At 39.6% G+C, this 26,259-nt stretch overlaps 4 protein-coding genes across 4 annotated transcripts in view; 2 read left to right on the plus strand and 2 right to left on the minus strand.

Annotated features, from left to right (window-relative positions):
* The first annotated feature begins 8,814 nt into the window (after positions 1-8,814).
* On the plus strand, positions 8,815-10,399 carry LOC146627780 (uncharacterized). Its single transcript, XM_085357355.1, has 3 exons — positions 8,815-9,017; positions 9,115-9,217; positions 9,407-10,399. The coding sequence occupies exons 1-3, from the start codon at positions 8,920-8,922 to the stop codon at positions 9,725-9,727; spliced, it is 522 nt and encodes a 173-aa protein (XP_085213481.1). The 5' UTR covers positions 8,815-8,919; the 3' UTR covers positions 9,728-10,399.
* terb1 (telomere repeat binding bouquet formation protein 1) overlaps positions 10,087-26,259 on the minus strand; it is a 16,722-nt gene continuing 549 nt past the window's right edge. The window contains exons 4-21 of the mRNA XM_085358992.1: positions 25,823-25,954; positions 25,538-25,598; positions 25,279-25,397; positions 24,976-25,104; positions 24,721-24,873; positions 24,494-24,625; positions 24,193-24,318; positions 23,833-23,963; positions 23,434-23,738; positions 23,291-23,355; positions 22,774-22,836; positions 21,894-22,112; positions 20,833-20,904; positions 19,313-19,378; positions 18,118-18,188; positions 17,327-17,482; positions 10,239-10,334; positions 10,087-10,128 (exon numbers count right to left, since the gene is read on the minus strand). Of these exons, the coding sequence (XP_085215118.1) occupies positions 10,087-10,128; positions 10,239-10,334; positions 17,327-17,482; positions 18,118-18,188; positions 19,313-19,378; positions 20,833-20,904; positions 21,894-22,112; positions 22,774-22,836; positions 23,291-23,355; positions 23,434-23,738; positions 23,833-23,963; positions 24,193-24,318; positions 24,494-24,625; positions 24,721-24,873; positions 24,976-25,104; positions 25,279-25,397; positions 25,538-25,598; positions 25,823-25,954 (2,138 nt within the window). The remainder of the gene's footprint in view (positions 10,129-10,238; positions 10,335-17,326; positions 17,483-18,117; positions 18,189-19,312; positions 19,379-20,832; positions 20,905-21,893; positions 22,113-22,773; positions 22,837-23,290; positions 23,356-23,433; positions 23,739-23,832; positions 23,964-24,192; positions 24,319-24,493; positions 24,626-24,720; positions 24,874-24,975; positions 25,105-25,278; positions 25,398-25,537; positions 25,599-25,822; positions 25,955-26,259) is intronic.
* Positions 10,859-11,967, minus strand: LOC146627782 (uncharacterized). Its single transcript, XM_085357353.1, has 2 exons — positions 11,941-11,967; positions 10,859-11,495 (listed from the first exon to the last, which is right to left on the minus strand). The coding sequence occupies exon 2, from the start codon at positions 11,483-11,485 to the stop codon at positions 10,859-10,861; it is 627 nt and encodes a 208-aa protein (XP_085213479.1). The 5' UTR covers positions 11,486-11,495; positions 11,941-11,967.
* Positions 12,045-14,152, plus strand: LOC146627783 (uncharacterized). The gene is made up of 2 exons (XM_085357354.1): positions 12,045-12,172; positions 12,831-14,152. Exon 2 carries the CDS (start codon positions 12,838-12,840, stop codon positions 13,693-13,695), a length of 858 nt encoding a protein of 285 aa, XP_085213480.1. The 5' UTR covers positions 12,045-12,172; positions 12,831-12,837; the 3' UTR covers positions 13,696-14,152.

Here is a 26,259-nt window from a genome sequence, read left to right on the forward strand (position 1 = left end):
AAGGTAAATAAGATGTGTGGCTCACTGCCATGCTGCATGTAAAATTTACTTGCAGCCCTTCTTCTGAGAACATATTAAGTGGGTGCAGAAGAGGAACAGAGGCAGCAACAGCAGCCCAAATCCTCCACTCGCCCAGGCACTGAGCCACCACACGCTGACGCAAAAGGGGAAAAACGGATTTCCTACTTTTTTTTAAAGAAAAATCCGTGTTGTTTATTTTTCTTACTTTTTTGGAGTAACTGCACCGAGCAAGTGTGGGGAGCTGTTACTTCAGCACCACGAATCGATGCACAAGAGAAACTTTCAAAACAAAGAAAAAAAAAAACGATTTCTTTGCACAAAGTAACTACACAAACATGTCAGAAAACAGCCAAGAAAAAACCCCTAAAAACCAGATTTGAGACACCCGCGTTTCTAACAACTCTCTCTTTCCCCCTCAGACATTTAAGTAAATAAATACGCGATCTGCTCTAAAGTGCGAAAATATGGATGATTTCTCTTACCTGCGTACATCCTCGCCGCTGAGCTCCTTTTTATGAGTTTTTCTGTTTTCAAACTTGTCCCTCACATCCCCTGTTTATGTCAGTAGTACGGATTACCGCACGTTAAAACTACTGATTTAGAAAATCCGAACTTTCATCCTTGTCGTGTTGGTCAAACTGAGAGCGACTCAGGTGCGAAAAAGAGCAGATTAACTTCTGATTCGTCATCAGAATCAGAAGTTTGCACAGTTTTCCTGCCCAGCTCGGTGTATGAGACTCAGCCTCAAACAAACGGATGATCAGTCTGCAGCTGCTCGCGGTTTAAAGATTGAGCTCAGTTGGCGCTAGACTGTAGGGGAAAGCTGATTGCGCATGTGCCTCATCAGTTATGAGTATTGGTGATATGATAAACCTCCAGTCGCCCGTTTGGCATGGGGATGAATTAAATTGGGATTTCCCATTTTTCAAATTTTAATTAGCTGATACTGGCTGCCGCACTCACTCTCCCAGACAGACAGTCACGCGCGCGCGCGCGCGCACACACACACACACACACGGCGGGGGGACCGTGCCAAAAAGCCCACTGAGCATAAGTCTGTCGGTGCATTGCTGTGAATTCCTATTCAGAGCAGAGAGCATGGACACATTGGCTCTAGCCTTCTCATTTTTCACCAAGGACACTCATCACCTAAAGCCCCAAAAAGCTGGCTATAGAGCCAGAGAGAGATGGAAATGGAAGCCAAGTGTAGGTGGGATAGAGATTTTCCTTTGATGTGTTAGCTTTTAAGACAAAAATGACTCACCACATCCACTGGAGGATTTGTACTGTATCTTATAGGTGAATGTGCTTGCTTTAAATCAGAAGCTTGTCACAAGAAGTGGGACATTTGCCAGTTCTCCCTTCAGTTGATCAGTTGTATCAAAACCTTCCTACTTGTTTTTCACATTCAATGCATGTTTACAACCAATCAAAGAAGCAGACAAATCTGAATATATTAAGTTGTTATACCATTTATGAATACTTTTGATCTGATAGTGGAGGATATTCCTCAGACTTTCCTTTAGAAGCTACAGGGAAATTTCTTTAAGTAAAAAGATAAGTACTATCAAGAGTTCAAAGTACTTCTACTTGTTACAAGTAATAACATATAAGAGTATACGTTTTAAATATGTATTTAATCGTTGGATTGATATTGCTTATTTAATAACATTCAAGCTGAATTAATGTAATTTTAGCTTTTTTAATCAACGTGGGAAAACTATTATGGTAAAAAGTTAATAGTATAAAAAAGCCTCAGTTTACTATATAACTACAAGTGCTATACAAACCCAATCACACAAAAGAAAGTGAGACAGTGTATAAAATATGAATAAAAAAAGAACTCAGTGATCCGCAAATGTAAATTAACCTGTATCTTATTCACAGTAGGCCATAGAAAACCTATCAAATCTTTAAACTGAGAAAAAGCAAGTGAAGTTTATTTGTAAAGCGCCTTTTGCAGACACAAGACAAGTCACAAAGCACAATCAAAATAATACGATTAATCAAAATCAGTTACTAACAATAAAAATCTTAACAGAAAGCTGTTAAATAATAACTGCTTTTTAACAGCAGGAGACTATTCCAAAGTCTAGGTAGTAGAGATTAGGAAGCTAATCTACAACAGATTAAAAACACGCCGACACGCTTCAAAAAACACGCTTCAAACCACAGAGCAACACAAACCAAAGACAATCCTTATTTATTAGGTGGGTAAGAAAGTCAGCAGGAGATAAAAGCTCGCTCACACAGCATGTGGACTCTCACAAAGCTGCATCCTCTGGGCTTGTGTTTGAAAACAACACTTTCCCCTGTGACTGATTATAAAGTGAAGGTGTTGTCTCTGAGTTGCGTGAATCGTTTATTATCGGCGTGTGTTCGGTTGGGAAAGAGAGCTTAAACTCCACCTCAGCCTGAGCCATGTGAAGTCTGAACTCAAAGTGTCCACGCAAACCTGCTGTTACACACACAGCCAGTCCTCTGGTCCTCTGCCTGCTGCTCGTTCACTGAGACGCATGCAAAACAAGTACACATACAGGTACACTTTCACCACACATCAAGGGTATTCAAATCCACATCCGTTACCATAGCAACCAGACTTTAGTCTTGGCTGCTTCTTCTGAGGTAATCAGACACCTAGAAAGCAGAGGTTTGAGGGGGTTTGACAGAGACGGGGATCAAAGTGGAACAAAAGGTGTGCTGCTGCTCCAAGAGGCGAAAAGTACTGTTGATTTTTATTCCCCTGCTTTGAACTTTCTGAATAGAAAAGTAGAACAAAACACAAGTTGGCATGTTTTTCTTGTTTCAAAGTGTTTCTTATTTTTCAAACCTGTGCAACGTCTGAATATCTATATTCCATGTGGATTGAATGGCATGACAACAGTCATAGCACCCTCTGAACAGCTGTAGAGTAAGATTAGATAAAGTCCAGCTGGAATTTTGACATTTTTTGTAACACCGCAGTGTTTTGGCAATTAGATGCAAAACTGCAAACACTGAAAAAGACACACAAAAGAGGATAATGAATTCTAAATTGTTCATTTGCAGGGCCGCGAGTTTTAATTAGCATTTTGACTAAAGTCTCAACGAGGCAAGTGATTGCTCTTATGCGCATGTGATTACAGAGGAAATTAGCATCTTCAATTTGCAGAGTACACGGATGAGTGAGCCAGGTGAGTTGGTGAAATCAACTTTAGCTCATTTAGCCTTTCTTTTCTCATTAGGAAAACGCACAAGCCCATGCACAATTTTGCAGTTTTATTAATCTGAATGAGCTGTCATGAACAGGTTCAACTTTAAGGTCATGCATCACACACAAGGACGTTTCATGGAGTTCAACAGTAACATGTTATGACACGGTAAAGCAGTTCCAGTGGATCTTTAACCCTTTCCAAGCACAATACTGCCACAGAAACACGCTGCCTGGACTTTGAATCTATGCCACTGTTTCCTTGAGCTGCATGTCTGCGTGTCACCATTTTAAACGACAGATTGATGAACGAAAGAAAAAAAAAAGGCAGTTTTATCAGCTTCCAAGGGAAAGTTATTAAGATCCCACCACAAGCCTGTGATTGGCAGGAAATCCCAATGGATTTGGCCTATTACTGCCGATGAAGCAGCACAGTAGCCTTCAAGTCTCAAGTTCAACAACAGATTACTGCATCCCAGCAACTCTTTATTTATCATCATAAAGTGGGGGGGGGGGGGGGGGGGGGGGGGGCTCTGGAGATTTTACGGCCTTTGGGCACTGGATGTTACAGCCGTAGATTATGTCACAACCAATCACCCTCACGCACAGTCTGCGGCATTAAATCCTACACTCAGCCGAGGAGCCCAACTTGGGTCTTCTAGTGTGGGCCATAAAAAATCTTTAATCAGCAGACCTGTGGCATAATTGACCTTTTCCTTTTCTTTGTTCTTGGGGTATTTAAAAGCTGTTGGTGCAAAACCTGATCTTCAAGGAAATTTAAACTGATGTTTAATCATCCCCATAGATGAAGCCTTACATAAGAACCAGCTTAAGGTTCAAAGTCACGTTGACCCAGGAGACCCAGCCATTGACTGTGAACACACATGTCCCATTCCTAGAGAGATTTAGACATATGTGATATCAGGAAGCACGAAGCGCTGACACTAAACAATATACTGATCTCAGGCCCGCATGACATCAGATTAGAGAAAGAAAGAAGGGCAAGAAAAACGACCCTATTAGAAAGAACGTGGGAAAGAGAACTATAGGTTAAGCTTTTAGAAGATCACAGGGCAAAATTCTTATGAAATCAGTTTTGGTTCTAAATATACCAAAAAAAACAGCTTTTTCTCTTTAATCTCAGTCTTGTGTTTTTAAGTTGTCAGTACTCTTCCTTCATTTCTGTTTATGAAGCAAAGCAAAATGTTAAAAGGAATTACAAATTAACGTGGGAAACCACATCGTAGCCACGTCATGATGCATTCCAATCAAACATACATATATGCAGACAAACACAAATAATAAAAGGAGTGAAAGGATGCATTCACACATCCTACGTGTAAACACATCCAGAACTTGGAAAATGGGAATGACTGGCTCCATTATGTTTTGTGGGAACATCCAAACGCAACCTGAAAGATAAAAAAAAATGTCTCTGCTTTTCCTTAAGTGTCAGGTTTTCTTCTTTGTGTTCTGCTACGCACACAAAAAAAGAAAAATGTTACATTAAGTATTGCCAGACCTGCAAACATACTCTTTCATGGTCCTGTATATCCACAGCTATGCCATAGCGAGAAGGCGTTGTGTCTGTGCCAACAGATAAGGTCATTCAGTGGAAAATTTTCATTCAATTTAAACATTCTGCTCTTCAGAAATCTCGCTCTCTGGCGCCATATGGCCAATCACAAGGAGGGCTTCTGAGCCAGATGGCCAATGGCAATGACCCTTACTCAAATCAGGGTTAATCTCAGGAAGACAACGATAAGATTACTCTGCTTCATACCAATTAGAGCAAGAAGAACATGTTATTGACAAGCCTATGGAAAATCAGATATTATATAATTACACTTCTACTCTGATGAGCCACAAGTTTAAAACCACCAACAGGTGAAGTAAATAATACTATTCACCTTGTTGCTGAGAAATCTTAACTCTTGGCTTTTGTATGGCTGCTACTTTGACACGTGTCAGCCATCTAAACATTGCCATAGATCCAGCCACCTCCCGCCATGGCACTCTGAAAGGACAATGCACCTCGTCATACAGCTAGGGCTGAGATCACAATGATGACGCAGCCTCAAAACTCATCAGATCCCGGTCTGACTGACTCCAAACTCCCAGTGCCAGACATCACAGGACATCCCCAGAGGTGCCGTGACTGTGCTTCAGTGGGTCAGAGCAGGGGCCCGCACAATATTAGGTTAATGATACTGCTGATCAGTAGTATACGATATAAACAGCTGATAGGTTTGTTTAAAATGATTCGACTTCACAAAAATCTACCGTGTGAAAATTTAATATAAGAAGATGTTACAAAAAATGAAATAATTAATTAAAAAAAGAGGGTTACTACTGAAAAAGACATTTAAAAAGTGTTTAACAAAATCATGGTGGTGATATTCAAGTTTAGCACATTTCGGGCATGTCTGACCCACAAATTCAGCAGGCTAGAAAAGCAGCGACAAGATTTACTCTATTGGCAAACAGAAATCGTCTTAGCACAGCCTGATCTGTGGATGTGGCAGCAAGCCTGGAGGAGGATGAGTCCAATACTATATTGGGGTCTACACAGATTTGCGTGCGTGTGTGTGTCTTTACGTTTAGATCATTTATATATGATTTTTTTGATTTTGCAGTGATGCCACTGAGTTCATGATGATGATAAGTTGTAAATACCGCACACAGAGTTAGTGAGGCGTTTTAAAAGTGACAAACTCATAATTCATGCTTGGTGGATTTAAAAGCTATTCCAAATTATAGTCACTAATACAGTTTGTTGCTGGTTAAAAGCCCCTTTTCAGTGCAATCTGTAAGAATAAATAAAAATAATATCGTGGGAGATTTTGAGGATTTTTCTTGCCAGTTCAGGCTGCTGGTTATTGTTTTTTCTTAAAATGCAGTGAACTTAAGGGCTTAAAGGAAAATTACATTGTGAACACATCTTGCTGTTAACATGCTGTTTGCCTTGAGATTTTTTTTGTGTCCCTTTTTTCCACTTTTTAATTTAGTCAAACATACAAAGCCGGTCCTTGTAATCAAAGCCTAAGCGCTTGTAGGCAGGGGCTTTAGAGACATAATTAAAAGGCCAGAGTGAGAGAAGGCAGTTTTGGTGTACAAAGTGACAGAAAGTGACAGTCTGATGCAAGGTTGTTTAGAACATCAGTGATTTAAAGAGGAGGATAAAAGGACAGAGGGGGGAGAAAGGAGTAGAGTGAAAGAGCGAGAAAGAAATGTGTCATGCAGCTGGACAGATTATCTACTGATGGCCCGCAAGATCAAGTCACACATGGCTAGAGATCATCAGCACTCCAGCATGTCCAGATTGCATTTTAACAGCTACAAGCATTTAACTGTATCTCTAAAGCGAGAGGACACAAATCAGAAAGTGGTACTGGTCTGTAAAGATTACTATTATTTTATTTATTTATTTTAGCTTACGTCTGCGTTTTTGTGCTTGAATCTGCAGAAGAGCTGAGACAATAGAAAGTCCTGGGCGAGAGATTGGAAATTAGATTAGACCAGACTTAGAACACAGTTTTAATTGCACTCACAGTACTTGTGATCCTGATTACTTCCAGCAAAATAAAGCGAGCATATGTGTGCACAAGTAAGTGTGCAATGACATGGAAAGAGAAAGAGATTTGCAAATGGTGCTTGAATTTTGTGTATACTGTATATAACTGTGCGTTTTTTTACAACACATAATTTAACATTTGGGCCCACGCATTTGTGTATTAACTGGAGGAGCATAAGGATCATTAACAGAAATGTGCCACTAGACTAACTGTTTTCAGTGATAGTGGTGCATTTTTTTAAGTGCGTCTGTAAGCTGTCAAACTCAATCTGCTATCAGTGCCATCCACTTATCATAAACTGAAGTGGAAATAGCTAAGCTACATTTCTTATTGATTAAGTACTGGCTAATGAGGTTTATAATAATAATAATAATAATAATAATAATACATTTTATTTATAGGCGCCTTTCAGACCCTCAAGGTCACCTTACAGTAACACGTAAACATACCATAAAAAACATAAGAAAAATGTATATATAGCAAACATGGTAGATAAAATTTAGATATAAACAGTCATAAAAGTATAAAAGCAAATATAAAAACTGAGCAAGGTAAAAATGGCCTAAGTTTATCTGATGTTTATTTATACTGATGTTTTTATTGTTTTATTCATAATAGTGTTCACATTCTTCTTTACCACTTTTAGAATTGTTTTATTATTTTTTTAAAGTTATTTGTAGATTCACTTATTTATACTCCTCAAAAACAAAAACAAAAAAACTGGAATGGTTTTAAAGGTGGAGGCCAGTGATGTGTTTTTACTCCTCATCTTAGCTGACTGAATGTTTGTTGTTTGGTTGGTTAGGGTCAGTGTCACTACTCTCTACAGAGGTCGCACAGGCAGACCAACCCTGCCAGGATCAATATGTGCCATTGCCAGAAGGTTTGCTGTGCCTTCCAGTACAGTCTCAAGAGCGTGGAGGAGATTCCAGGAGACAGATAGTTATTCTAAGAGACCTGGACAGAGCTGTAGAAGATCTATAAATCATGAGCATGACTAGTATCTGCTCCAGAGAACTGCCAGAGCAACAAAATGACCTCCAGCAGGCCACTGGTGTGAATGTCTCTGACCAAGCAATCAGAAGCATTCATGAGCATGTGGTCATGGCCATACATCCTCTAGTGGGCAGGACGAGTACAGGTGCCATGTGCTTTTCACAGATGAGAGGTTCACTCTCACCCTTTTTCAAAACAGATTCAGCAGTAAGAACAACAGCTTAATCTGTGTCAAGCTCAGTTCTGAATGTACAGTGCACCATGTGCCAAAATATTAATGTAAGATAAGGGGGAAGAAAGGAAAATATGGAAGATACTGTACAAAAACTGGCTATTTTCCCTCAAACTAAAACTTTACCTTGTGGTTTTCATGCCTCTGCCCACCACTCAGGTTGGTTACAAAATGTTATTATCACCACTGCAGAATGAAGACAAATGTGAAACAGTCACAATCTCTCATGGAGCAGCATGTGGTTTCTTTAAATTATAACCACAAATAATGTCAAGAATATATGATGCTACTGGGAAGTTTGCCTTTGACCTTTTTGATATAAATGTTATGATGTCGCGATTTTGTCTTACTAGAATTTTTGTTGATCCTAAAGTATGGGAAAACACATGTTCTGTGAGTTCACTGTGACTTTTGAGTCTTGAAGTCAAAGAAATTTTCTCAAGGTCCTTTCAAATATTGTATCTCTGGGACAGACAGTGAGATTACATAATGTCTCCATTCATGAGTGCTGAAATAAAAAAGCAAATCTACAGGTTTTAAGCACAAAGGGCGGGGTGGGTGAAGGTGGGGGTTAGATTCCTTACAGGCATTAAATGAAAAAAAAAAAGTAGAGCTCTACCGCCATCTAGCGGACAATAAAGTCTGAATCACTATTTTGAAAACCGCCGTTTGCTAATCCTTTGTTGTCGTGGCTGTATGGTGCCATTACATCCTTGTCCGCCAGGTGTCGCTAGCGACTCTGTCAGCCGGTGACATCACGGTTACTCTCTGCTGTGATTGGTTGCCAGCGGCACCAGAGCTCGTGCAAGCCGTGTTGTAAACAGGTTAGTCTCGTTTCTTTTTACGTGATGTTGCGGCAGACTTTCGAAATGTTGTAAAGCTGCGTACGACGTAAAGAGCGCGACATGTCAGAAAGACACAGGTCGCTGCCTGCATGGATGGCAAAGAAAGAGGAGAAAAGCCAAGAAAAGAAGCCACTGAAGAGAAAGCGGAAAGCTGCCAGGTAGTTATCGTTAGAAACACGATCGGGGTCGGTTTAAGGCCCCATTTAAAGCTCCTTAATTTTTTTAAACTTACCCAATCCACTTATATGTTCCCAGGTCTGCTTTCTACTGTATGAACGAGCAAGAGCTGGTAGAAGCAGCTGTTTCCTATGTCACAAACGGCTCATGTGAGGAGCTGACACTCGTGACTCACCAGCAGGTGGTGCTGCTTCTCTTTTCAGACCTTTGATTTTTTTTTCCCTACATGCCCTATACGTGCAATATAATGATGTGAAAGTCCATTCTATCCAATATTCCTGTGTGCAGTTAAACTCTTAATCATCACATGTGGGTTACTCTCTTAACTGTCGTGGAATATTTGCTTGATCTCCCCTTCTCCCACACCCAGGGTAAACAAAAAGCAGTGGACACAGTTAAGAAGATGGGGAAATCCACAAATTCACAGCTGACAGTGAATCCAGTTGCTGCAGAGGAGTCCCCATCAGACTGCACTGAAGATCTGGATTTGACGTATGTTTCAGAATCAGACTTGGACATTACAGCGGTAGAAACATTACCGTACACCAGCAGCCGGCAGCATCAAACATCTGAGCGTCGGCATTCAGGAACAGTTGAGGATTTGGAGGCTGGGAAGACGCATGAATCACCCCAGACAGCAGCAGAGGACAGCGACGCCTTACGCCTTGTACGGGAAATTTTTTTCAGCTGATTAACTTATCTAATTGACACTAAAAAGTTTTTGCATTAAGTCGAAAAGTGTCAGTTGGGGGAATGCTTCCTAAATTACGAATTCAGGTGAGAGTCCAGTCAGTACTTGAGGACACATAGCTGGCAGCTCATCCACAAAGAAACAGTTTGGAGAATGGATCCATTAATTGGTGTCTCAGAGAGGTACATCCCAGCAGCGCTTTACAGGACTACATCCAGAGAAGGAGACAAGTAATTAATTCACCAAAGCTTCTGTACTGAAATCAAATTTCAGCACTTCAGTCTATGTTTCAGTGGCAGCATCTAGCACCTCGCGTGAGAGGAACTACTTATTTTAGTATCTTACAGTGTGACAGTTACTTAAGTGTTGTGTTTGTTCTTTTTCTCACTTGGTTCCAAACACTAAAATTGAAAACATGGCATTTTTTTTAGGTTTACTGAAGGTTTTAATGGGGGGAAGAAAAAAAAAAGTTTTTTGTTTTCACATGCATGACACTGTATATGAAACTGACAGCATCTGTGGGTTTTTCACCACAAAGGTTTGGTGTTAGAAATGTTTCCACCAGAAGACCTAACAAGTTCCTGCAAGTACCCTGAGCATGGTACTGCTGCAGTACAAGTGGCCTTGTTCTGTGGGGGGGGGAACTTGAAAAAAGCCTTGCTTTTGCATTAAACTGCCAAAACATAAAGCATACTGTTATTCATGTGAATTAGCTAGAAATTGTAGTTACAGAAATCACATTACTGTTGCTCCTTGAATATATGAGGTAGCAGATATAAGAACACACTTTGAAAAAATACATATATTCTTTATTCCTTACAGCTTATATAGAAATAACTGTCAGCACAATTAGGGTACCACTCATGCATCCACCAGCTGTGCATTTCAGACTCAACAGACCATATTTTTTGTTGTGTTATACATTATGTGTGTTGGCTTTCATAAACCACTTGGTAAAGAGATACAAAGTGATATTGCAGCACCAGCAATCAACATATACTCCTAAGTAGATTTATGTGTAATTGCATTAATATAGTACTTTTCTAGTTTTACTGACCACTCAAAGGTCTTTGTGATATGATCACAACATTAATCGCTTTATTTAAACTGCAAAGTGGCTCATGTTTGCATTTAAGCAGAGATGAGCTTAAGCATTTCGCTGCATTCCCAGTATGATCTCAGTCGCTTACCTAACACATGGGTCAGTACAGATGTGATAGCCAGCTCTATCACCACACCCAAATAGATATAGAACCAAACGGTTATGTTTTGCCAGCTCACATATGACTGATAGACAAACAAAAAACTGAAAAGGCCAGCCAGGGTGAGCAAGGCTGCTCCGACCTGGAAAGTCGTGCTGCAAAAGATAGCAGGTTCGTCTTTGTCAGAGATGACTGAATGCATGCCCATCAGGGCAAACGCCACAATAATCACTGGAACATACACAGCTAGGTAAACCGCTACTCTGACAGAGTTAGAATGTGGCTTAGATAAAGTCTCAGCTTCAGCTCCTTGGGATTGCGATCGCTCGTACAGGTGACTCTTATACACATTATCACAGGACCATTCACCAGTTTGTTGGATCTGACAGAATCTGTAGGGGCTGATGAGGACTTTATCAGAGCGAATGAACACACCATCAAAAGGCACCAAGGAGATTATCATCTGAACCATGACAAGCAGGAGAAGCAGAAAGATCCCACGAACGTGACACGCGGGACTCCTCACAGCACATTGGGCTCTCTGCTCAGGCCACATCCTCACTACTCTGTAGATTAAATAAAGAGTCATGCAATCAATCAAAACAAACATTCTGCAAACTAAGCATGAGAATGACGTATATTAGAGCAGAAAAGAGAAGCTCAATGTACCAAAGATCCTAAAGACGTTTGACTGTCTTGCAGCTTAAGAACACACTGATGTTACAGTAAATGTGTCAGTGGTTTTGGGTTCAGCCTCAGTCAGCCGATCAGCACGTTTACTTCCCCAATATGAAGGCCTTATGTCATATAACTGTATTCACGTTCCTGTCATCATGGCTATACTGAACAACTAATGCATAAGCTTTCTATAAGCAAATCTACAACTGTCCAGGGCTTTAATAACACACAATTTAGTGGTTTAGTTTAATGGCATAATATCTAGTTTGACTGAGTAAGGCAGATCCTTTATTATTATTATTATTATTATCGTTTTTGTTGTTGTTTACTTACGTTTAGTAACCGAGAAAAGGCAACGAAGCCAATCTGGTTCAGGAAGTTAAGTGGTTTCGCGCTGGAGCGCGCGCCGTGGACGCGGAGAATGTGCGCCTCAGCAGTCTGTGCAGGGCTCAGCTCCTCTCTGCTGTGCGCACTTCGAGCGGTTTAACAAGCAGTCTCCTCCACGAGAGGGATCATCAGCAACTTTATATATATATAGACCTGCTGCAACGCCAAAAGTACAAAGGTTGGTGAAATACTATTATCCTCCTAGACATTTTAACCACAGTGTTTTTGCTCCTTCTCTACTATTTGGATACAATTTAACAGTCTGAGCACCGCGACAGGGAGGCGGGGTCGTCTGCAAAACTTGTTTTTCCTTTCGCGATCACCAAATATTAATGTTTACTGCCTAACTTATGTTGCTTGCATTTTTTTTAGTAGCGCATAATACTAGTTATGTGAGTTATGCTTCGTTTTTATAAGCGACTGGAACATATTATTTTATAGAATCTAAGAAAGACAAAACAACAATGAATCTGAAGACTTTAATTGACCTTTTTAAGTAAGGGGATGTTGACTGAAAGTCTATGAAGTGGTCAAAAGTTGTGACTGCACAGGTCATGATGTGTCCAGAGTGTTTTTTTGTTTGTTTGTTTTTTTGTGGTCGGCGTGTGTATATCAGGGTACAGGAAGTAAAGGATTAATCAAACAAGTGCTTTAGTCAACAGCTTTAGTTGGTCCTTGGGCTCTCCAGAAATATATTTAGACTTCTCAGAAAAAATAGAGCACACAGTGCAAAGAAGAAGAACATAATGTACTAAAACACTCAAATTTCATCTCCACCAGTCAAATAAGCATCTCTCTTGGCATTATTATTATTATCATTTTGACTTTCTGTACAGGCTCATTATGGGAAACAGGCTCAGCAGAAGGCGAGAAACCCCAGCCAGCACCCATGAAACTGTGGCTGTTGAAGAGAAGACCACAAAGGAGCCAGGAAACGACTCTGCAGTTACACAGACTCACGAAGCCGCCAAAACGGAGGATCTAGATGTGGTGGTGGGAGAGCCAGTGACACCAGTGGCATGTTTACCCAATGAAGAATGTGTCGCGGATTTTAAAGAAGCAGAGGCTTCCAGTGCCTCAGCCCCGAAAAATGATACAGAACCAGCACCTATGGTAAAGGAAGCCCCAGTCCAACCTGAACCTCAGGTCTCAGCCAGCACACCTTCACCTTCAGAACCAGCTGCTGAAGCTGAGCTTGCTCCTGACTCCGAACCAGACATTGAGATAGTCCAGCCCAGCTCAGAGCCAGCACCACCCTCAGTGGAGCATCTGGAGCAGCAGCCGGATCAACTAACACAAGATTCTCTCCATGAACCGGTTCTTTCTTCGCCCCCTTTGACCAACTCTGGTTCCCCTGATTTCGCGCCCTCCCAAGATCCCATCCCTGTCCCAGTCAATCCAGACGAGCCATCAGACCTCCCAGCTGGTGAGGAATGCCAAGATGGGGATGAGGCTGCTGACATTTCCATGCTTGAGCCAGAGAAGCCAGCAGAAGCGCATCTGGAAAAGCCGATGGAGGTGGAGGCTGAAGAGAGTTTGGAGAAGCTTGGAAGTGATGTCAACGAGGAAAGCATTAGTGAAACCCCAAAGAACTCGGAGCTGAGAGGAAATGACCTTGGCAGTGACCTCATTCCAAGAGATGTCAATGTCCCTGATGACACTCCCATCACAGACATGAGCACATCTACTGAGCTGATGTGAATCCATCAGAGGATTCATGAAGGAAGTGAAACCCTCTAAATCTAAATTGTGTATGGATCTAAAAACAGTGGTTTGTCTCACCCAAGTGCCCACATTAATGCCAATAGAGCCTTTTTTTAATGTTAAATGAACCAAAGGTGCCAAAAAGCAGTGTGTGTGTACATGTGTGTGTTGTGATGGAAAGAAGAGTGACCTAGAATGCTTCATTATTAGACAGAGATCTTCATCTGTGAAGATCCAGGCAGAAATTAAATGTGTCTTGTATATATTTGAGCAGTTTTCTTTTTTGTTTAAAAAAAATAGCAACAAAAAGAAAAATGAAAAGAAGGTTAATGAAATAAATGTAAAGGACAAAGAATGCAACTTCAGCTGGAAACGGCATGTGCATTCCACAACTGGTTACGAGTATCTACTACACATTTATGAATTAACATAGTAATACTTGGCATTTTCAATAATCCACTAATCAGAATGATTGTCATCTTATGTAATTTTAAATAAAATAAATGAATTTTCAATGTCAAGTAGTTGCCTTTGACAATAAACTGGCATTTACACATCAAAATCTTGCTCCCTGTTTTTCAAAGGTATATTTTATAGTATCTGGTCACACTGAAGATTCTGGGAATAGATTTTTGTGGGGGAAGAAAAATAGGAGATACTCTGGGCAGTTTGACAAACTACTACATGTACGGGGCACTCTGCAAATGGCAATAGAAATCTATGTAGCAAATCCCAGTTCATTTAAGAGGGACTGGAGCTTCTCACTGTCTCGTGGGAGAGAGGACATCAGAGGAGGGAGGAGAAAGGGGGGAGACTAGGCCACATTCTTTCCAGAGGAAGGAGATTTTCATGGGGCCTGGGTCAAAAGTCTTCAGTGTGACTGCATTTCAGTCCATGAGAAATCTGTTCCTCACATGCCTCCCCTTGCTTTCACCCCTTGCTTTCACTACATTGCTATCCCAAAATCATGTCTGAGTAGTCAGGACACTGGTATGAGAGGCCACTCCTAAATGCCTTAAAACTTTAATCTACAGTCATGTGGAAAGAAAGCACACGCTTTTGCAATTCTGTTTAATTTATCAGGTCATAAAACATAACCTATAACTGGGTAACCACAACCTCAGATATTACATCATAACAAGCTTAAACCACAATGTAGAAGCAGTGTGTGAAAAGCAGCCGACAGGTGCTGCTAACCAAATACATTTGATTAATTGATTAATTAGCAAATGTTTGCACCTCTATAAAAGCAGAGATTTTGGCATAGTGCTGGTTTGGAGCATTGCCCGTTTTTTCATGAGTGGAAAACATTTAAGACTGTTTCCAATCTTCCCAGCTGTGGATATCTCCACGTGCACAGTGGTGGAGGGGTAAATATTTGGGCTCAGTTTGCAGCTACAGGATCCGGACACCTTGCAGCCATTAAGTCGACAGTGAACTCCTCTGTACATCAGTCTAGAGTCACATGTAAGGCCATGTATCAGTCTTTTATATCCTCGACAATAATGTGAAAGACTGATAGTCATACAGAAAATGATTACTTCATGTTATTGTTATTAAAGGTGGTTTTACAAGCTACATGGGTGCAGTTAGTTTTTCACATACCACTTCTGCAGTTTAGCTTTTTGTTAAATAAATATAGTGTAATATGTTGTGTTGTTTTTCGTTGTAGGTTGTTGTATTTTTTAGAAATTTTAGAACATGGTAAGGACTGGATGATTTTTTAAAAATATCCTGATATGCAAAAGCTTAGAGGGTGTACTTGCAAATGTAAATAAGCAATAATTTGCACATTTACTTTGCCAATTCAACAGAAATACAAATCAATGACGGGAAAAGCTTAATGCCAGGGTATAACTATCACCAGTAAAAAATTCCCTTTCACCCTTCCATTATTATATGAGGTCTCAAACTATTACAGCCCACACCCCAGGGCATGGAAAATGGGGAAGACCCATGATTTTAGCAACACACTGATGAGTCCCCACAGAATGGGAGAGGCACTCTAGACAATGATCTCAGTCAAGCTAAGCTTTAAAGGACACATTTTGCAGACTGAGCTGCTTCTTGAGGCACACTGGGAAAGATAAGCAGTTTGATTTGCACTGTGATTCCTGTCATACCAGAGGCTTTCAGCTCAATAAACAAAAGTGCTTGACCTGAGTCCCCTCTCCCCTTGTTGATTTCCTGTCTGTGAACTGAAGCACAAAAACAAAGAAAGCAGGACTTGGCATTTGCTTCTGTGATGCTCTATGTCAAGGCCTTAACAGGGTCTAAGCAAAAGAAGCAATCAGACATAATCTAAATAGTCTTGTTTTACCTGAAAACTTTATGGAAAACAACTCTGGTTAATAACTGGTGAAACAGACACCACTTTCTTTAATATGCATATGAAATAACAAGAGTCATTTTAATGACCAGATTTTATCCAAACTGCCATACAGTAAATCTGACCTGGACTAAAAACAGCTCAGATACAGAAAAATAAATATGTGGAAAACTATACTTATACTGACTATCTGAACACACTGTTCAAAGGCCAGTTAGTCTGATAGACGGTTATGCGGTACGATATAGTAATTATTCAATAGGTGCTTTTGCATCGCTTAAATCTACCTTTTAATATCAATTTAATTCGGGCACAATTCATTCTCAAAGAAATGAACATAAACCATGAACAAATAATCACAAATAAATAACATCTACAGCTATATTTTCATTTTCAAACCATAACTCAAACAGGTTTGAGACAATATTGCATTGAAACCACAAATCACTAAAATTAGTACACCAGGTATAATATAAGGAATATATACTGCTGGAGATCATAAAAAAAATTATTGAAATGTTTTTTGAAGTGAGAATGAAGGCCTCACAGGTAAATCCAGTCAGCTGATCAACAAATCCTAGGTTGAACAAGGATTAAGAATCTGCACGGCTGGCATCCTGGGCCTTACGTTTCTGAAGGCAAAAAGACAAATGAAGCTAATTAAAGTCTGTGTAGTTTAGCGGTTCTGGTGGCATTCAAAAGTTTGAGCACCCCTAGTCAAAAACTGACACTTACATAATTCAAAAGGTTTGAAAGATCAACTTAATGGTGAAAAACAACAAGACCAATAAAACAAAAACTTTTGATCCTATGGCAGTAGGATTACATTTCTAGTCAGATTTAGTAGACTCAGGAGTGGTGGTGCACTGCAGCAACATCTGCACAAATATGACCTCATGAAAGAGTCATAAGAAAACCTCGCCTGTCTCCTGAAGAGGTTATTCATTGAGAGAATTCTGCAAATAAACATCATCAGAAGAGATGTATATGCAGATTCATGAGAGGTTCTGTCTGAAGGAGAGGCTTTTAAGGGAAAAAACTTCGGGTGAGTAAAAAACACATTTATGAAATTGGCCAAATTAGGTCTTCCTGAACACCAGGTGATGAAATTTGTTTTGGGAATTTTTTAATGAATGGGGGGAAAAGTAATTTACTCAAAATAATTTTTAGAAAGTATGAAATTACCTTTGTGCATTTTGTAAATCATGTCATCCCTTTAGAGTTTGGAAATAAGTAACACTGTGCTCAAAACTTCTAAGGCCACTGTAACTTGTAAAACACTTAATTTAAGGATTTTACCATTAGTCGCCTGTACTTCTTGGCCAAGTCAACATTGGTGCGCCCAGGCTGGAAGGGATATGACCACAAGATTAAGTTCCAAGAGAAGCCATACGTCTTTACTCCAGACAGCAGGTAACCCACCTCCTCACAGCTGAAGTCCTTTCTCTTCCTTTTCTAAGAGTATTGAAGCCAAAAAAAGTAAGAAAAGTAAACAAAGACAGCCAGAGACATGTGCATACATGTGCACATGTATGCACATGCACACGTTCATCCATTTGCCACACCTCTCAGTGCTTAGTAACTTTTAAAGCATTTTCTATCAAAAATTGGCCTGGTTACTGAAGCCACGGTTAATCACATATATAATAAAGAAAGAGGAAAATGTTTTCAAAACATCTGTTTTTTTCTTCTTCTTCTTTTTTCCATTTATTCATACTGAAAACAATCCAGCCAAGTTGCCTGTAACCAGCATCCACAGACCACACTGGTTTCAGCCCATTAATAGCTGCATTTTGCAAAGCATGCTATTCACATTTAAAATGATTTCAACACATCTCGATGAGCAATGGTAATTTGTTAATTCTTAACGGGATTATCTTCGCTTTCTGATGGGCTGTCCCTATTGCAAAATAATGCAAGCACCAATAACAGAAAGCACTGTCAGGGATAAAAGGCGCTTTGGTAAACTGAAACTCTACTGTGTGTATCTGCCCTTTATCTTCAATTATTGTTATAACTACGATGCAATACTGATTATGACAATAAAGCTTTTTCTCGACATCCAAAAACATATCTGATAGAAAACTTACAGTGGAACTGTGATCCAAGCCAATCTTCTGCAGATTGTTATGGTGACCACTCCTCCCTCCCATCTCAATATCTGAAACACAGCACGTGAAAGCATGTTTACCAGGGATGCACTGATTTATTAGTTAAATCTAAACATCACTGATATTCAGTTTGTATACAGCCATCAGCAAATACAATGACATTAAATGATAACAGAGGTCAGTGGATTTCTGTTGTGTGTCACCAGCGTTGCATCTAGTTTCATATATTTGTGTAGCTGAATTTCAGTAAATTCGCTGACAGTGTGTTTAAATTACATTTAAAGTTATTGTTAAAAGTGGAGATGCTTTTCCCCTCCTCCAACAAAAGGTGAGAAAACAATCAGTACTGCAAATCATCTCTGCACCTCTACTGGAAAAGACAAAGCTTTACAACTCCTGTTTTATCATTATATATTCAATTGCCCCAGATTTAATATGCAAGATAATTTCTCTTTTTGCCTAGGACTGATTTTATAGTAGTACTAAGCTGTAGTAAAAAAAGATGAAGACAGAGCAGGAGGGGCGGTATTATAGTTTAACATGCTGAAAAATGGATGACAGTGGAAAAATCTAAGGAAGAATGGACTCAGAGTAAGCGCTGGAGCTGAGATGGAAAAAAACAACAGTAAATCTCAGTGTGACAGCACAGAGAGAATGCACTATGAAACAGTGCCCCTTGCTTTGCAACACTACTGCAATTCTTGGGCTACACAACCTTTGAGATGATGCAAACTTGCAAACTGACAAAACACTGCAATCCCTCTAGTTTCACTACAGCGTCACTGGCAAGACACAAAAGCATCCGCCTTAATCTCTCACAGTGTTACACAGAGTGTGAAACAGCTTAATGCAGCTGTGCTGCTTTGAACCAGCCCCGGCCTGCACTGTGAGAACACTGGCTGCAGTTCAACATTCCCTCTGCTGTTTGGTTTGTCTGCTGCCAGGAACACATTGCAGAGAACAGCTCCCACCACAGGCTCTCAATCATAACATTCACACAGTTAAATAGTCAGCTGTAAATACCCCTATCTGATGTTGCATATCTATCTTCAGGAGGATTCTCCCTTTTTAGGAGGGCCAAGAGAGGAGTGATGGGATCTGTGTTGCTGATTATGGCAGAAATGCAGGACTACAGTAAATAATTAAACTGCTGCTTTGTGAAAACATCTCATACCAGTCCTGTTATGAGAGGCGAATGTTGTCTTTTTAGCTCTTCTTTGTAGTGGAACCAATGTGACGCCTAAAAAGAAAAAGACAACCAAATTAATTTACAAATTATACATATAGATGTCCTACACCTAAAACACAGCAGCTCGCAACTGCTCAATTTCTTTATCTTTCAGGACATTCCTGCTGCTTTCTATTATCTTGAATTTGTTTCTATGTTCCTATCGCTGTATCACATAATTCTGTGACATTAACCATCCCACACACCATAGAATTTATACCGAAAACTAAACTGTAATGCTAATCCTTGGTGGTGGTAAAAAACATGTAAAGTAAAACCAAAAGTTAGAAGGGTCATTCTGCATTATTTGCCACTGCTCTTGCAGTTATTACTTGATGCAACATAAATGGAGAAACTATTGCTTCAAAGTTGTTGCCTCATCTGAAAATCTTCTCAGTGCATGTCTACTGCTGCTACCATAAAGCAATGTTGTTGTCCCCCCCCCCCCCAATAATTATTTATTATTGTTATATATTATTATTATTATTATTCCCTTACAGGATAACTGCTAGGATAAGGTGTGACAGTACAAACTCTTTGTTTCAGGGACACATGTCTATGCACGCATGCATTCCCACTGTCACCACTCCCATTGTCACAAAGTGCTTGCTCATAGTGGGTCATCTGATTGTTGGGCCTCTCTCTGTATTATTGTAAGTTCCTTACCTTACAATATAAAGTACCTTGAGGTGACTATTAACATCTTTTATGTTTGTGAATTCATATTTTGCCAAATGCCCTCAGAGGCGGTGGTTTTGTTGTGACACATCAACATCTGGCATGTTTGCCAATCAATCCATAACTGCACGCTCTTGCTGGCACTGGACCAATGGTGACACATTAAAAGCTGTCATGTTTGTCAGTTAATGCGTAACTATATTTCTCACCCCAAAGCTCAAAATGTGTTCAGGGTTTGTGGTGGAAAAAAATAAGGAAAAACAACAACATACATTTTACTCAGTGCTGTTATATCAGCAGTAGGTATATTAAACCTCGGAAACTGAGACTTGTGAGTTGAATTGATTTCTACAGAACAAACAGAGTACATAATAATAGAAGGTTACAGTTTAAACTGTGGCTTCTTAGAAGACTGCTATGGATTTCGAGGAATCATGGGGCACCTGGTTTCCAGGCCAGGTGTGAATGAAGTAATTTTCAGTCTCAGTCTGTTTAGCTGAGAGTGCTGCACATTAGCAGCACCATTCTCACACAGGCACAAATGGACCCCACAGTGAACTACACAGTTGGGAAACACTGCGTGTTGTCAAGGCACACTTTTGTGTTAATGTCTTCACCTTTACCAGGTGACTGGTGCCAAGTATGTGGCAAAAGCTCTTTTTTGTACTTGCACTGGTGCATTTCTGATACAAAATAATTACCACAAAGGGTTCAAAATAGCTCGTATATTAGATTTATAAAATCTCATTTGCAACAGTGCTTTCAGGTGTTTGTGGTAAATTTCTTACCATTGTGCTTTCTCCATCGGTGTTCAGGCAGAGTGTTCTTGTTAATTACCTTTCCTTCACCTTCAGAAGGTCCTACAGTGGAGTAGAAAGTCATTTTATTAGCAACACATGGCAACAATTTTACATTTAAGCATTTTTTATTTCAACTTAACCCTGTAAGACCCAACCCATCAAAAATTAGCCAGAAAATTCTGATTTTTTTGGAACTGAGATGTTTATTAACCCTTATAACAAAATCCACTTTTTTTGCTATATCATGTTGGGTATGATATATTTTTATTATATATTAATTATATTTTTTTGTATCATATTTGATACAGTGGGCGTTTTTGACACCTTGTTAACAACAATATCAATTTTAGACAAAAAAAAATAGTTTTGTCCATAAGTATTGATCAACAAGTATTGATCATGTTGATGAGATAAAGGTGTCAGAAACTCATGTATCAAATATGATACAAAGGGATTAAAAAGAAAAACTTTCACACAATGACAATAAAATACTGTTCAAAGGTAAAGTAAAGCTCCACCCATGCATTTCAGTTCTTCTCTCACACTAACAGTGAAGAGTGCCTGCAAGACACTGCAAGACTACCAATGCAAGAAATTAATAAGAAAACTTCAGAGATTATGTGGGCATTACTCAACCATTAAATGTGGTTAGCTGAAATCACATATGCTGCCACTAATTCGACCCTGTCTAAGAGACAAAGAATCTCAGTGTGTGATTTACAGAGAGCAGATTACCCAATGACAAACGCCTATCAAAGTGCAAACAATTGCACCCTTTGTGGTCACTGAGGAAAATAATTTTTCTGCTGAACTTTGATGCGAATTGAGTGATAAAGCAGATAGTGCATCACCTTCTGAACCAAACATGTTGAAAACTCTGTCTATCCATTAGCAGCAAGGCCTTTAAAGGAAACTAACAATAATTAGTATTTTTTAATATAACAAAAAAAATGCAAACCTAGGACCTACAGGAACTATTAGTGTTAACTGTAAATACACAGAAATCCAGTGATAAACTGGATTTCTGTGCATATGGAGAATCTTCTTACCAGTCCAGTTTTTGCAGGTTTGTTGTGGCTCTGCTGTTGAATATCTCTCAGCCTCAGCGGGATCCTGGTGCTCCTTCTCAAACACGAACCTGCAGTGATGCATTCTGAAGTGCTTGGTGGCCTCTCTGAGAACCTTGTGCCTGTCACAGCTTTGGTGGCAAGAGCTTTGGAGAGACTCAAAAGTGTGACTGGTCACTTCCTCAAAAGGTAACACACAGGCTATGTGGAGAAAGAAGGACATGGGATTTATACTTCTGTTTAACTCCTTCTGTAAACCATGTTTATGTCATAACCACAAATACTTCCCAAACTCCACACCATAACCTACACTATAACCTCATGTCAACCTCCCCAAAAATGTAACTGAATGTCACAGCCCACAAAGAGTGACTGAGCTCTTCAGTACAGTTGCCTTTCCAGTTACTCCTTCGTTGCAGTTTTTGAAGGGATCGAGCTGCTTTATGATGCAGTCCCCAGGATAACCTGGACATATATACCAGAAGCAAGAAACAAATGTACTTTGGTGACCATCAGGAGCAAGTGGAGGCTGTGAAATAAATCTCTTCTTTCTCGCAGGTCTACAGATGGGCCATTGGGAAAAGTGTGTATACTTCTTTGCGACAAATTTCACACTAGTGATGCCAGTGGGTCCCATACCGGTGTCTATGCCTGTTTGACTGAGGCCTACCTGTACATTTAACCAGAACTTTAAATGTATGGTCCTACTTTAACACGTCATAACTATTTTGAAATGAGGCTTATTAAGAGAGACACTCGTGTTTGCAAAGATATAGAGAAGTAAAGGCTGTCGAACACTGTCCTTGTTTAAACTCTGCCTTTAATAATACAAAATTAATAGGATTTCTGTGCTATTTCTTACCTGCACAACGACTATAAGGGACTGGGGCTTTGATCACGTTCTTCATATCAGTATGCTGTAACTCTAAACATAAAACACATTTAGGAAAACATCACATACTATACACTTACTGAAAATGTCAAAGTCCTTTTCATTGAAAATCCAAGTGTAAGACACAGGAGGCAAGTAAACACACACCCATACACACAAATCAGTCTGATACAAAAAAGGTCAGGCAGAGACTTGTGCAGATTGCATAAAAAGGCAAAATCCAAACACCAGGAACACGTTAAAAAAAAACATTCACAGGGATTAACTGAGTAAAAGAATGCCAGTAAGCTCAGGTATCAGACAACACACAATCTAGAGATTAAATGTTGGGAAGATATGTGTATATATTGAGGGAGTGATTTGCAGAGTGCAAACAGGTGAGTTAACTGGGGGAACCAGGTGAGGAAGTAAAGGCAGTCTGAGCATATAGCTAAATACTGTAATTCTAGTGCCTGGAAGTGAAAATAAGTGATACTGTGTCTCTTACCTTCAATACACTTAATCTCGCTTGGTTTTGTGTACCTCACTGGAAATAGTGGCTTAAACCACTGACTAAAAAAAACAAAAAACCTTATCATTCACCCTCATTTTTTTTCTGATAAATAACAGACGCAGAGCCACTCCACTAACCTGTTTGCCTCAAGTTGCTTACTGGCTCCCTCTAGTGGCAGGATATGAGAAGACATGAGCGCTCCAGTACCTTTGCACATTGAACACCTGACGTCACCTTCACTGGTTTCTTTGTGAGAACTTAACCCAGAGGTCAATTCCTTGTTTTCACCATTATTCCCCCTCTCAGTTATGTTTCTGGGGACAGTTTCAACACCCTCATTTTGTGGTATGTGCAGTGGCAGATTTAAAGCTGGTAGAGATATTTGGTCTCGCCCCTCATGTGAATTTGGTAGACCTGTGTCTTCCTGCTTACCCTCGACATCCTGAAGATCAACATAAGTACACATCATGAGTCACCATGATATGATCTGGTCAGACTTGGCAAATACATGTGTCTGATGCATGTTTAACTTTCACCCTTCTCTTCTCTAGCAGGTTAATCCTGTGTAGCATTTCTCTGGCTGAACTCCTGATCTCCTCAATGTGTTTAGGGGCTTCCACATTTTCAGCCTGTTTTGCTATCGGATCACCCACTCCTGAGCACATAGCTTTATAGAAAAGGCAAATACTGCAGATTCTTATGTTTTGCATACTATATACACATGCCAGTTATCTTAAATGTAAGACAGAGGCAAATAATGCAAATAAAATGTATATAAGATAGACTGCTGTGATACACAGTAACTTAAAAGCTAAACAGAAATATCAAAGTGATTGTGACATGTGAAAATACATAGGAATACAGAATTATTGGAAAATAAAACTGCTTTGACTTACTGGCCTTTTTGCAAGTTTGCAATATGAATGTAGCAGCCCTCCTAACCTCCTCACTTGAATCCTCTGTGAGTAAAGTTATGATAATGGGGAGCCCTCCACACCATATCAGCTGGGACTGGTGCTTTTCTGTAGAACCAAATAAGCACAGTGCAATTGTGAAATGCATGGACAGTGTGTTATGATCTTTAAAAAAGGAACACTGTGCTCTCAATATGTGCATTATGCAAGATATCATAGTTATGATATAAATTGGAATATATATTTTAAGCAGAAAAAAAAAAAAAAAATAGTGCAGGCGCACCAGAGGCCTCAGTGCAGTAACCAAGGCTTAGTAAAATAGGAAGCCTGTCTTCTGGGTCCAAGTGTGGACTAGCCAGCAAAGAGAAAAGGTGTAAGACCACGCCATACTGCGCCAGACCTGAAGCCAGAGAAGCTACAAAGAAGAGATTGTAAATAAAGAAGGAAATACTTTGGTTATTCAGTTGTGGATTTAGGGTGCATGTGTATGTGTTCGTGAGCAGTTCGCACAGTTATCAGTGATGCAAGCTGACAGAGTCTTGGATATAATGACAGAAAGCTGGCAAGACAATAAGCTCGTATCTGCAGCAGAAGCTAGACGACCCAGGGTAAGAGCGAGAGTTTCTAATCCCCCACAGGCAGAAAAACTCTCCTGAACACAGGCTGCCAAAAGAAAGAAGTGAAGAACATTTAATCATTTGCATTTCAGGATCAACTAAGATGTTTTACATTTCAAAAAAACAAAAACATAGTTTCAGCACTTACAGTTGTTGGCCACTGTCATTGCTATGAATGTGCATATTGGCTGAAAAATTTCAGTCTGTGGAAAAGTAAGCTGCTGAAGCCAGATTTTAATCACAGGAAACGCTGCCACACAAATACGCTGACCCTCCTCTGCAATACAAAAGAAAGAAATAACAGAGCAAAAAAAAAAAAACCCAGCTTTTGTGCTTACCCCAAAAAAACATTTAATTGAGTACTGAAAATTGTTGCCACTATAGCAAGAAAATCTGTATTTTACATTTCACCTTATCTGAACAAGACAGAAAAATACAAATCTCATGTTACCATTCTGAGGGTTGTTTACACATCCACAAAGAGCACTAGACACAGACGTCCAAAGCTGGTAAGTTTGAGTAGCATTAGCTGCTCGGAAAGTGGCTTCTGTGGAGATGGGGAAAGTGGCCCTGCAAAATATATACCATTTACCTTACATGGACTCAAATGAGTGTTTTTATTGATGTTGTTGTTTTCCTTTCTTTGTAACTACAAGTGGTGTGATTAAAAATTATCTTTGGTCAAAAGAGATTTCAGCAATGAGAAATACCTGAAGAGATTCAGTAGAACGTCCAGGCAGCCACTGGTCTGAGCCAAAGTCTGTCCTAATTCTACAATAAAACAAAGTCAGACAAAGGTTGCAAACATTATCATGCTCTCAGAACTAAAAAAAAGAGATTCATGCTATATTTTGCTCTAGTTATATGGAATAAATTTAATGAGCTTCCAAATAAACCAGACCATATAGAGTAAAGTGACTGATAAACATGCAGATAAATGTGTGATCCAGTCCTGTAGCTTAAACTTATTCTGTCTTTTTAGAATTTGATCTTACTGTTGTTGGCTACCAGCACAAGCAGCAAATAAACAGAGAGTCGCTTCTGTTTCAGCGGGATGTCCTCATTCATTAGACAATCAGCAAGGTCTGCAAATATCTCATTTTTGCACAGAGAATTCTTGCAGTAGACTAACAAAATGAAAGACAAATTATATGTTGTTAAAATTTAAAACTATAATTTATTTTAAAAAATTTACACTTAATAAATACCAGATATCACACAAACACATATTACACACATAAAGCACAAGTTGGATATCAATTAAGGACCACAGAGCTGCCTTTAATTTTTGGGGGAGGGGGAAGGTATTTCTTCCTTCCGATGCTTGATCGTCCCATCGTGAGAATGTTACGTAATTATCGGAAGATTCCAGAAACTGCATCCTTTAAAAAAAATAAACCTCCCTGAACTTAGATTGGACAAATATCAGACG

Source organism: Diplotaxodon limnothrissa, linkage group LG7 (assembly GCF_057381915.1).
Source record: "Diplotaxodon limnothrissa isolate DT_005_m linkage group LG7, D_limnothrissa_male_GT1.1, whole genome shotgun sequence".
Lineage (NCBI taxonomy): Eukaryota > Metazoa > Chordata > Actinopteri > Cichliformes > Cichlidae > Diplotaxodon > Diplotaxodon limnothrissa.

Bases quoted from the DNA above. Each gene is read 5' to 3' on its own strand.
- LOC146627782 (XM_085357353.1), bottom strand. From the start codon at position 11,485: ATGTGGCCTGAGCAGAGAGCCCAATGTGCTGTGAGGAGTCCCGCGTGT.
- LOC146627780 (XM_085357355.1), top strand. From the start codon at position 8,920: ATGTCAGAAAGACACAGGTCGCTGCCTGCATGGATGGCAAAGAAAGAG. The intron at 9,018-9,114 runs GTAGTTATCGTT...ATATGTTCCCAG, and splicing joins AGAAAGCGGAAAGCTGCCAG to GTCTGCTTTCTACTGTATGA. The intron at 9,218-9,406 runs GTGGTGCTGCTT...TCCCACACCCAG, and splicing joins CACTCGTGACTCACCAGCAG to GGTAAACAAAAAGCAGTGGA.
- LOC146627783 (XM_085357354.1), top strand. From the start codon at position 12,838: ATGGGAAACAGGCTCAGCAGAAGGCGAGAAACCCCAGCCAGCACCCAT.